This window comes from Athene cunicularia, assembly GCF_003259725.1.
Source record: "Athene cunicularia isolate RWA chromosome 13 unlocalized genomic scaffold, athCun1 chr13_part1, whole genome shotgun sequence".
Taxonomy (NCBI): domain Eukaryota; kingdom Metazoa; phylum Chordata; class Aves; order Strigiformes; family Strigidae; genus Athene; species Athene cunicularia.
In genome coordinates this window covers 7,712,743-7,725,470 of record NW_020799117.1, presented here as the reverse complement: position 1 = coordinate 7,725,470, position 12,728 = coordinate 7,712,743, and the positions used below count along the sequence as shown (strand labels likewise).

Genomic DNA, 12,728 nt, shown 5'->3' with positions numbered 1-12,728 from the left:
ATATTTTTCAGGACTCCTAAACAGATGTAATATTCACAAATTAAAATACAAAAAAGAAACAGGATAGTCTTGGAACAAAGACAAAGATGAAATCCAGAACCTCCCTAACATTACCCCATCAAGGAAAAATGAGATCCCATACACCTTGCTTATAACAAAATTTTCTCCTCACAAATCAACTACAGCCAAGTACACATGCCTTTTGGATAACCTCATCTTAAAATAGACCATGTCTAATCTAAAAACCAGAAGGCTGACTTTGCAAATGTCATTGTCATATTGGGTTAAATACATTCAAGAACTTCAGCTGAAACTGTTACTGTCTCCCAGTCACAGGTGCAGATTTTGAGTGGTTACTGCAAGAAGGATGTTAAGTCTTCATGTATTGCCACTGCACAGGCATACAGTGCCGTAAGGCAGACAGCCCAGCTGGGCTCACACTTCCAGAACAATCCTGATGTTTGGAGACTGCAGTATTTTCAGTGCTGCCACATTCAGCTTTATTACTGTATCACAGTGCTTTGCGTATAACACATGCTATAGAGATGACTGATGCTGTGGTTCTCATTCCTCAACAAGGGACCACACTTGTTCTAAAACGCTGTCATTTATACAAGAGTAGCCTTAAAATGAGCTGTCAGTCAATACGCAGATAACGGAATGCTGAGACGTGACTTTAGGTGAAATTTAAGCACTTAGCCACAATCACTGATTTCTTACAAGCTAAGCCATAAAATAAGATACACCCAAAGTTCTTCTGAATCACCTGTGTGGCGTGTAGATTTTCCTCTCTGCACACTGTTAGCCCCAACTATGAGGCAAGATGTTTCTTTTAAATAACCTTCAGCAGTTAAGTCACAGCCTTCTAGAGCACATGGTATGTTTACAATGTCTTGAATACTTTAAAATTTTTGATTGCTGCAGAGAGTGAGAAGGTAAAAACCCTACCATGTTTTACATTAAAAGAAGGGCTGAAAAAACACACGATGCCAGCTTGTTTCAAATAAACACACAAATGCAAAAAATTAGTTTCAGTTTTAGAGGTATTAGTGTCCCCTAGATATACCTTTTGGTGACTAGACAAGGGAACTAGGGTGTTGCATACAGGATGCCTGTGCAGCCCATTTTATTAGGTCTACTCTTCTGACACATTTGGATTCCCTCCTTCTTAAGTTTTTCTTACCTATAAAAGGCATCTTGACTTTCAACACTGCGTCCCTATAAAACATCCTCAGGGACAAACTGATGAAATGTCGGCTAGATAAGCAGACAGTGAGGTAGACAGAAAACCAGCTGAACATTAAGGATTGTAATCAGCAGCACAAAGCCAAGCTGGGGCCTGGACCATCTCCAGCTGTGCACACCTGGGGCCAATATCAGGACTAATACAATCGCACATCTTCATTCAAGGCCTGGATGACGAGACAGAGTGCACCCTCAGAAGGTCTGCAGATGACACATACCCAGGAGGCATGGCTGACGTGACACTCAGAGGGGCTTGGACAGGCCAAAGAAATGGGCCAAGAGGAACCTTGTGAAGTTCAACAAAGGGAAATGTAAATTCCTGCACCTGGAGAGGAGTAACCCCATGCACCTGTACTGTCCGGGAACCCAGCAGCTGGAAAGGAGATTTGCAGAAAAGAACCTGGGAGTCCTTGGGCACAAATTACTGCTTAAATATAAGATCTATTTATTTATTTATTTATTGAACGGGGTCACTCTAAGAGTGACTGAACAGCAGAACAGGTTCCCCAAAGACTTCGTGGAATCTCCATCCTTAAGATATTTTTCAAAACTTAAGTAAGATCTTGAGAAACCTGCTGTAGCTGAACACAAGGGTTGGGTTAGATGATTTCCAGACATCTTTTCCAACCTCAACTATTTGTTATTCTGTACATGTTCCAGTCCAGCCTCCACCTGAAAAAGATCTCTTCTAAACAGACAGAAGAGAAGAGAGTTTGACTTCTGCCTTTCACCCAGTAGCAGTATATACTTGATGTTCCACTGCTGTACAGAGCTACCAAATGTGTGTCAGGTGAGAAGCAAAGAACATTTAGACAAGTATCCTGCAAAGAGAAAATGTGCCATCCTCTGCCCTCTGTTCCTTCAGCTTAAGGCTGTTCATTTATCTAGCCAGAGACAGAGGACAGCTTTAAATTTGTTCATGCAAACTTAGTGATAGCTTATATAGAAGAGGTGTCCACAAGCTCCAAGAATTAGATGGAGACCAATCCCTGTTGTACACAGCAGACGCTAGAAATGAATGGCTCAATTTCTCACAACTACAGCCAGAGTCAGACTGTAGGTCTAGGGACTGAAGCAGTCCCTGAAGAATTATGAACTGCCTGTCTATTATTCGTTGCCTGCTATCAATAAAAAAATGCCATCTGAACTGATACAAAACCCTGCAGTGTTACAAATTGACCTGCATTTCAACTTCTCTTCCCCTCCTCCCACTTCTATGATATAATGGAACCCACTTATCACTCAGCAGCATTGTAATTAAATAATCAAAAAGCAAACAAATTTCACATCTGACAGTCCCCAGGAGAAAACTGATATACATGAAAAAAGCATTTTAGTTTACTTAGGGCCATTCTGGTAACAACAAGCTCAGAGGGATATAATTAGTACTCTGCAAGCCAGCATATGAAAAGGCTTAATTTAGCTGAGATCAGAACTAAAGAATAGCTATAGAAATTAAAAGTGAAGCCACAAATCCACACAGGACTGCCACAGCTAAGCGTTTTTATGATCAGGAATTCTAAAGTCGTAATTCACGTGTATTGCATTCTGATTTCTGCTTATCCAGAAGAGTAGGGCGTTATTCTGGACCACCCTGAAATAGCTGAGGCTAATCTGAGGAGGTCAGCCTGTGGGTCTGCCGTTCTCAGTAGCATGCAGGAAGAGGCACACAACAGCCGGCAGGTTAATTCTCATTCTCCAAGTCTGCTGAATGGGTGCCTCCCTCTTTAATACAGCCTGTATTCTGCACATTAAATCCCTATGCTTATGGTCAGAAGAAAGTCCTTATGCGACAGACATCCTAACTAAGTTTGTGGGGAAAAAAGCATATGCTATCATACTGAGAATGCTGCGTTGATACTAGAGACTACTATTGAAGAAAGCAGAAAATAGCCCCACAATATTTACTCTGTTGTGACCAATTGCACGTGATGGAAAGCAGCTTCTTTTAAGCTAACTCAACTTAACAAAGGAAACCCCACAAATAAAGATTCAAGTGTCAGCAAAGTCAGCTGCAGGAGGTGACAACATAGACCCAAGCTCAAGGCAAACTGTCTGCATTAGACTGATCCCACCAACACGTAGCCTTTACTAGAGCACCGTGGCTGATGGGGAATCCAGCACTAAATTTATCTGAAGTAAGGCTAGATTTTGATCATTTGCATTATACTACAGGCATGCAAAAAATTTCTAGACAGCAAGTTGTTCCAGCATATTTTGATTTTTCAAATACAAAGCAAAGGAAACATTTCAAAAGCACCACTCGTAAAGCTTTTGCTGCTTGCTGTTAAGATCTGCTGTCAGCCTTTTTTGGTTGAAAAATGTTTATTGCTAAAGGTCACAGAATTGTCTCTTTCAAACAAATTAAGAAATAAATGGCTGTTGACACTTCCAGATGATGATTCATCTGTGCAAGAGCTCCAATAATGCAAAGCAACCCAGCTGCCTCTCAGGTACGCTGCAGACCACAGCTGCCACCAACTAACCCAGAAATCTGTCTTCACTCTCCTATCGCTTTGTCAGCCAACTTCTCAACCCTTTTCCTAGTCACACAAAAATTCCTTACTCTCGAGCTTAAAAATAGAGGAAAAACATATGAAAGTAACATCTGTCAGAAAAAACACCAATGCGTGCAGTAGCCAGGATTCCATACTTACTATTTCTATTATTAGCAAAGCCCTCTACTTCATGTGAAGCAAAGATTCTCCATGAATGAGATACACGGTGAAAGAGGCTGATGGATTGGCACTAACATCACCACCTACAGAAACCAGTGCAGTAGCAGAAAGAGAGGAACACTAACAGAACCTCAGGGGCAGCTTGGCAAAGCCCAGTATGTTTAACCCCAACACAGGTCAGTACACAAGAAATGCTAGCAAGAGGGATATCGCCTCCTTGCCAGGGAAAGACAAGTTCTTGAAGGTTAGTCTTTTTAAAGAGTTTTTAAAAAGCTAGAGGTCTGTTTAGACAACCCTCGAGTAAAAGGCCATGATGAGCTACAACAGAATATATCTGGTATTTTATCTTGTCAGGCTAACCTCTCGATAAAAAAAAAATTAATAATAGATTTTTATTGAGCAATTATCCTTTTCATCTTCTGCTTTCACTGGAGTTTATGACTGTTTACTGATCTCTTTGCTGACATTTACTGTTCATACTATGCCTCTCTGATCTCAAATGTGGTCTCTCCTATCACTAAGTCCAACAGTGATTCTATAATTTCAGAAGAAAGATGCTGCTACAAATTTGTGGGACCAGCATTTGAAACAGAAGCACAGCATTCCACCTTGTAGCAATACAGAGGACTAATCATTTATGATTTTCAAAGAAAATCAAGGAATCTCTCCTCATTCTTTTTTACTGCTCACTGGTTCTGTGACACAGTGATGTTGATCATCAGCTTGGACCCGGGGTTTGCATCACCTGCTCAATTTAATCATAAGAAACAGACAACCAGAGCAGTGGCCTAACAGTACAAATCCAAAAATGTGCCTTTTTCAAATGTACAACATGTGAAGTAACAGTTTTGCTGGAGCCTCCATTCCTTCATGAAGTTCAGTTTGATACATTAAATTATCAGTTCTCAAGTACTCGGTTGAAGTGTTTGTTGCTTATTTGGTTTGTTTTTTTTAAAAAATACATACAATGGATAAAGCCAGAAATGTGTAACTAGCAGTCTTTCAAGTCAAGATCACATGTTTAGGACTTAACAGCCTCCTGAAGACTAAGGATCTTTTTAAACCCAGGCGGGGATGTGGAAACCAACCCCAGCGTGGTTAAGGAAGAACACTGACTGCTGGAAAACGGAGCAGCAGCCAGCAGGAAATGCTACAGTGCAGATACAGAACTGACAGCAGTGAAGGAAAAGTGTTTCATCCTAACCAGTAATTGTCCCAACACGCATAGATCAACCGAGCTAGCAGGAAAACACTGGTTAAAAGAAAAAAGAGGGGAAGAAAAAAAAAAGAGAAGGGTTTTATTAGCACTCTCTTTGCCTGCATGTCATTCTCCTCCCTTGACAATTTATCTCACTGTCCAACACCAGTAGTCTTTTATATCCATCTATAAATAGATGCTGCACACAAATTAATCTCAGCTACTTCTTGCAACCTTTGTATGAAAGATGGATGACTGACGGAGAAGAGCTTGCATCTTATCAGAGGCAGGTGGAACAGAGCAAGAGTGAGCCGGATGAACAACACGTGTACAGACTGACGAGGAGCAGGGGTGAGAGAGCCAGGAGCGCTCTGTCGCCTGGTCAGAAGGGCACATCTAGAGAAGAAGGAAAATAGATCCACAGGAAACCAGATTTCATTACTTCCACTTCTCTCAAAAGAAACTTGTTTGTACAATTCAGCTGTGGTTACAGCATGAGCTTGTCTAATTTGCTTCTAGACTGAGTAGCAATAAAGAGACATTGTTAGAAGGGTGTGTTGTTTTTTTTTTCTCCCAAGCTTAGTCTGAAAATCCTCTAAAGAAATACTTATTTCATATAACATTGACTTGTTCAAACCAGCATGCCTTGCTTGGCAACTAATTAGAGACGTGCTTTAGAACAAATACTATAGCTGTTGGGTGGTGCTTATTTGAAAGTCGGTATAGGTCATAACGCTAAATACGCACAAGCTTGTTTCCAAGCCCATTTTAGGAGCTTGCTACATGTCAGATTTTTGGAGGTGTATCCTTTAGTATCTCTTTTCCCCCAGTTGAGTAATTTCAGTGGCAGGACTCTTGAACTCTGCAGGTCATAAAGCTGAATAGTCTTAGTAATTTTAAAGGAGAAGATAGAGTTGCCAGATCTGATCATAACCCTTTAATATCACTGTTCAACACAGGAGAACACCAGCTACTTCAGAGGACTTTCCATGTGATCCTTCTAGCTATGCAATGTCTACATGATAGAGGCATTCCTCCTTCCCTTGATTGCCTCTTCCACCGTGGCACGGGTGCAAACTACGAGATGAAGTCTAGCTTATTGTATCTCACATAGCATTTGAATGGTTCAGAAAAAAAGATCCCTTGCCTTTCTGCTGCAGAACAAGTAAATTCAGCAATTACATCTACTCATTGCTGCTGCAATTACAAGTGGCTGTTCCATTTGTGGTGATGCATTATGCCAGCAACTACATGTTTTTGTGTGTAACACTTAAACCCATTCCAAAATGGCTACTCCCAGCAATGCAGTGCAAAATAAGGAATGTACTCGCAAGCAACTCAGCAATCAAGAGCAGTCAAAGTTTTGGATGCGGCAAATTTACTTTTCAGGAGCACAAAATTCAGGAGAAAGCAAGCCAAATCATAGGCAGTCTGAGATAGAAACCTTTTATCAAGGCTTCTTTTACCATTTTCTGTGTCTAGAATGAAAAAAGCAGAATATGTTTTTTTTTTTTTTTTTTTTTTTTGGTATTCCAAGCATCAAACGTTTAACCTTGGGGTCAAATGTTAAGGGCTACACAGGCCCTTAGGAGAATATTAAAAACAGCTTCCCTGTTTATTCACATTGTCCAAAATGCAGGACAGCCATGCCATCAGCAGCTAAACCAGCACAAACTGAATACAGAACATAAGTTTTTTGCTAGACTTTCGACCTTTCAAATGTACTGAAGCAAGGTTCACCAGAGCTCTGCTGCTGGCAAGCAAAAAACCTCAAGTCATTATACACCTATCTGCAAGCTAACCGATCCCTTAGGCAGGTAAACATCGGTGGAGTTGTTCCATACAAATTATCATACCTCTGTCACTGAAGTCATCGACCAGCACGATCTCTGCTATCAGCTCAGGAGGGGAGCGGTTTAGGACACTGTGCACTGTCCGGAGGAGAGAGGACCATCCTTCGTTGTGGAACGGTATTATCACACTAGTGTTTGGAAGCTTCTCCAGGTACAGCTTATTCTTGCAGCTGGACATAGACAGAGTAAGGTTAAAAGATGGTGCCAAAAACCACCAGCACTTCCATATTAATTACCATTAAGTAACTTAGTTCATAGTTTACTCCTCAAATTGATGCAAAATGCCTGAAAAAAACCCCAACCACTTATCAAGCCAGTGTTGACCTGATCTAGACTACCAGGCCAAAACAGCACCATTCAGTATGAAGTGGGGACTGTTAATGGCCAGTAAGTGACACTTAAGGGACACAAAGTCCGTAAGATCTATTAGGTGCTGAAATGGCATTTAAAGAAAACTGCAAGTATAACTTAGGATACAGAATTCTCAAAAAAAAAAAATCTTGTTTTCCCTGTCCTTAAACCTCAAAGATCATGATGAAGAGGGATTTCTACAAAGTTGTTTCAGAAGTTGAATGTATCTGTTCTAGGCACTACCAGTACATTGGTTTAAGCTAGTTTGTTCCCATTTTCAGAGAAGAAAATCACTCTAGTCATGTATATAACTGTCATCCAAAATTTTTAAATGAAGTGTACAGGAAATAAGGATTTTGTATGGTAACACCTTCCCTAAACAGTCCCAGAAGTTCAAGCTTTTCTGAACTATAGATAGAAGAGACAGGATAATTGCATGACAAGAGCTGCTTCATAAACAAACCCGCCTTCCTAATTAATAGATCAACCTTTACCAAAGGCTTCCTTTGCCATGATGGACAAATTACTCAAATCATACTTTTCCTAACCAATCAATCTTGTCTTCCCTATTTTTCAGCAGGTCTAGTTTGACACCTGGGATCAGTTCTGCAGACAGAAGTGAAGAAAGCTGGGTTTTGAACACAAAGCACTGCAGAACCTGGATAAGGCTGGAGAGTCAGCTCTGCAGAGTCCCCATATGGACCCCTTGAATTTGGGGGTGCATCCCCACAGCATTAATCTTCATTCTGAAACAGGGGTAACATTACCTTGCATTGTGTAAGTGTTTTCAAGGCAATTTCACAAAGAAAATTCAAACTGCAGCAGTAAGTGCAGTGCTTATTTTCCTGCAGGTGTGACTGTCAGTGGAGTTTGAACGTTGTTAAAGAGGTAAGATCTAAAGCCATACAATGAACAATTGTAGTTAAAAAATACCCAGCAGCTGTTCACTAGGGGACAAAAATCTATTTCATTCTCAGTACCTCACGTGTCCAGTGCAAAACAGGCAGAGGTGGCTACATGAATAGAGATTTTTAGAATATATTGCCGACACTGCCAGCAGGGCAGGCTGCCCTCTTTCCTCTAGCAGGGGAGGGAGGCCATACCCGGCTCCCTGCCCTGCCTCACTGGATCTTGCAGAGCCTGCACCAGAGCTGATTACAGACACCCTCCTCCCAGACACCTGGCCAGGCTTCTACCTGCACCACACAGTGCAAACACGCAGGTAATTCCCTCCCTTCTCCCCGGAAGGGCAGATGGAAACAAAAGTGTCTCTCTGGCAGGAGCAGCTTTTTCCTGGTACCTTTCCCAGGGAATGGAGAAGGATGCACCTATGTTATACAAGCTCAATAAATCTGTGATTACAGGAAGTGACTGTGGTGCCTGCGTGAAAGGACAGTAGCTTATTCTGGGTCTAATGAATTGTCTTGGGGTGCTGCCAAGAGCTTGCAGGCTATAGCTGCAATGCACAGATGCAAGATGCAGAATAAAGCTGCATGGACTGCTTTCATCCAGCCCTTGGCATTGCAATCTTAACCTTCTTCTGAGATAGCTACTAGCTATAATTCTCTTCCAATCTGAAGCAAGAGCCACCAAATCTCTTCTAACTCTTCTTAAACTGGAATTCTCATTTTCTGACTAACTTTAACAAATGGGAAACTTTAGCTGTTAAGTTTAACCATTAAGCACAGAGAAAAATTATTTCCCTCCAGCTACCACATCTACAGTTGCTTTATAAGACCTACAAAATTAGCATTTAATATTAAAAAACCCAGAAGCACTTAAAGGAAATGTTAGCAGGGAAAGATATGACTGTTGAAACAAACAACTGTACGTGTGCACCACGTAGATCCAGTACATTCCTTTCCCCAGCCCCTCGATTCCCACGATTAACAGAAAGCAGAGGTGACACACTGTTTGGTGTATCAAGGTCCACACACAACATCTCAGAAGTGAGCAAACACATTGGCTGCTGCTTTGTCCTTCCCCACCTAGGCCAGCTGTTGGGGAGAAACACAGCTGTGGCCCCAACGCTCAGGACAGGACAGGTGCTGCATTTTTCCTCAGTTCTCCTTATACTCCTGCTGCCTGTGGGCACATCTCCAAAGGACAAAGTCTACTATTGTATGTAAAAGGCTAGGTAAAGTAAGTAAAACACAGCTCCCTTCTTTCTAGAATGCTCTTTACGGACTTTGTCTCAGCCTAACTTCATTATAAATTGCCCTCATCAACCTCCCAACTAACCCGAACCACACCATTTCAAATATATCTTTTTTAATGGGCCCAGGGAATGCACAACAGGCCTTTTCAGTTCAGAATTCCTTTTCTGCAAATCTCCATTATATGTAACCCCACTCCCCACCCAGCTAAACCTAGCATCCATTATACACCTGCTGTTTATCTTCTCCTTGAGACCTCCACAATTACAACTCGCTACACCGGGGGAAAGGGTGTGCAGGCACATCAGCTGCAGAGACATCATTAATCACAGTTTAAGTTGTTGGTGACCCAAACACTTCACTTACTAATTTTAACTGGGGACTGGAGTTAGAAGTTTTACACTTTAAAAAATTTTAAATAGCAGAATTAGTAACAAGGGGTCAGCAACTCTGGGAAACAATGGGGAATGTGAGGTAATATTAAATCCTCAGATGAGGAAATACTGGCATTGTTTGATGATTAAATTCTCAGAGCCCATGGCAGCCCCTGTAAATGGAAGCCAGGTATAATTTAGGGTAGCAAACTCAAACTGTATTTCCTAGAGCTTGAGTATGGGCTGATCAACAAGCATCTTCAGTTACCTGATTTATCTCTACATTTAAACATTTGAGCTGCATGCCTAAAATATTTATGGAGCTATACTCACTACTGCAGTTTATGAGTATATATTGAAAGAGGATGTCAAGCCAGTGTATTTGATTCGTTTGCCGTGACAGTTGAAGAGGTAATCTTTCAAATGTGCAGCTAACAAATTATAAAGCCTGACTTTTGAAAATTATATCTCATGAATAAAGTAGACGTTGAATTCAGATTCACTAAATTGTGATAAAAACAATTTTACACAAAACAAGTTTCCATTCAAATGTCTAACAATGCCTTCAGATTGAGAACCACACAAATAGCATTTAAAAACCTCTCAGCTTCAGACTTAACCCTTGTTTATACAAACTCAAGCACTTTCGCAAACAAAAAACTCCTCCTGCCTTGCACAAAATCCAGTTTGACACCATCCTAAGGAATAATGTCAAAAAATAGATTAAGTCAAAAACCAGCATTCAGTTTGAACTAGCTTCTACTTGTAAACCCTGATGAGGGTTTTTATGAGGAAGATGTCTAAAAAAACTAATCAATAAATCAGAAGCATTTCTGAAAAAAACTCTTCACACATAGTTGAGTGGAGCTACTCAAATCTTGTTCTGCTTCTGAGTATTTCATGGTCATTTCCAGCTAGTGGCCAACATAAAAACTGGACAGAGTGTTTAGTGACAAAGTCATCACCTGATTACACTTAGGGCACTTGTCAATCAAGTTGGACATCTACATCAGCTTCCACTACAGAAAGAAATAGCTCCACCTTAGTAGTTGCTTTTTAAAAGCTGCTGGCTACATCAGTGGGCTCAGGGACTGAACTATCATGTTGTGAGAGGAGAAGGAAGCAGTCACCTCTGGGTTAAGTTCAAGATCTCTTCTGCACAAAGCTGCAAGTTTTTGGTAATTTTAAGTCTTCTGGAATCAAAAGGGGACTTCCCCCCCACCCCAGATTTGGTCTCCTCTATTTCCTGCTGCAATTACTATACACTGTTCTTTATTAAGGAGACAGCAGGATCCAGCTGTGAAAGGATTGTATTTGATGAACAAAAGTATGAGAATCCATAACAAAAACACACACTCCTGCTGATGTGGTAATTTAGGGCTTGCAAACTTTCACTCATAGAAACGCAAACTATATACTCACTTTGGATGTCTGATGTCTGGAAGGGAACGATTCAGAGAAATTTTATCACTCACAAAGATATTAAAGCCGTTTTCCCTGTATGCCTGGTCCACTCGCTCTGCATCAGTCATTGGGTAAGGTTTTCCCTGTTCTCCATTTCCTATAGATATACAGAAAGTAAATATGAGTCACTACTACTAATTGGTGCTTAACTGGTCAGAAACTAATCCATATATCAAAAGAATAGTCATCTTATGGCCCTTTGAAAATTCCTTCATTAGTTTTGTGCTCTATGTCATATTTAGCACTGGGTCAACCATGTCAGCCTAACAATTTTATTTGATAAGTAGTTTTGCTACAAACCACTCAGCTGTGCAAACTGTAGAAGTTAAAAGTCTTCCTTCTAACATCAGAAACAGATGAAGGGGCTATGGCAACGCTGTGGAGGATCTACAGAATTTTTGTTTCACTGCAGGAAGATTACATATGGTTTGAATACCTCATCACTGTTGCTTTTTTCAGCACAGATGGATATGTATATTTAACAACCTGAGCTCTTGCACAGAGGAGGTAGACCCCTTGCAGACACACTAGTATAAAGCTGTGATGTTCAAAATGGGCCCTTTTATGCAATGCAAGACAAAACCCAGAACTATGGTCTAAAACTTGCATGAACGCTATAATCTAGAACACTTTTTTAATCCCTCTTCCTTTCTGGATCTCCCATTTTTGGAAGAGGTACAGGCATGCATTTTTTGGTATGTTTTTAAAAAATGAATACTGCACCTATCCTAAAAATACCAAGATGTTACCAATATATTTTCATCTCAAAATGGTTATTGTAGAGTTGGGGAAAAAGGATTTCACTGGAATTAACACACAAGAACTGTTGCGTCATATCAAGGACATCATCTTGACCCTGAAGTTGAGCATGCTGTTCTTCACTCAGCCTAGCAAATAAAATCAAACTAAATTACAATCTGAATTAAAACATTTTTATAGTAATCTTACATACCTACACGCTCAGAGTCCCTCCTTATAGCTTCTTTGTTATGCCAATCCTTCTTCCTTTGTCCATCACCGAAGTAAGGGTCTTTCTTTTGTCTCACGTATGATGCCTTTTAAACAAAAGAATGGATATATTAAATACACATGTGAAACCTTTCCTTAACAGCCGCCTCTTCCTGTAAAAGGAAATTAAACACCTTTCTTAAGGTAAGACCATCACAAGCAAGTAGTTTTTAGCCTGAAAGGGGCGACAGAGGAAGCAAGTTTTGCTTGCCTAAGAAGAGTACTTTATCTGTAGCTGTTAAGTGATATTTTTTTCAGGGCACCATCATGTATGCAAGACCAGTATTGTTAATCAGGGAATCTATTAAAAACTCCCATTTTCATTTTGAAAACATCCAATACATCTTACGTCCCATTTAATTAACAAAAAAGCTGTAATGGGGGACCTATTGCAGGATCAT

The 12,728-nt window shown here is 40.5% G+C and overlaps 1 protein-coding gene across 1 annotated transcript in view; it reads right to left on the bottom strand.

Moving 5' to 3' along the window:
- Window positions 1-12,369, bottom strand: part of GALNT10 (polypeptide N-acetylgalactosaminyltransferase 10) — a 42,249-nt gene extending 29,880 nt beyond the window's left edge. Inside the window, exons 1-3 of the mRNA XM_026858106.1 lie at window positions 12,272-12,369; window positions 11,278-11,416; window positions 6,978-7,144 (exon numbers count right to left, since the gene is read on the bottom strand). Coding sequence (XP_026713907.1) covers window positions 6,978-7,144; window positions 11,278-11,387 — 277 coding nt within the window. The 5' untranslated portion in view covers window positions 11,388-11,416; window positions 12,272-12,369. The remainder of the gene's footprint in view (window positions 1-6,977; window positions 7,145-11,277; window positions 11,417-12,271) is intronic.
- Window positions 12,370-12,728: the final 359 nt, after the last annotated feature.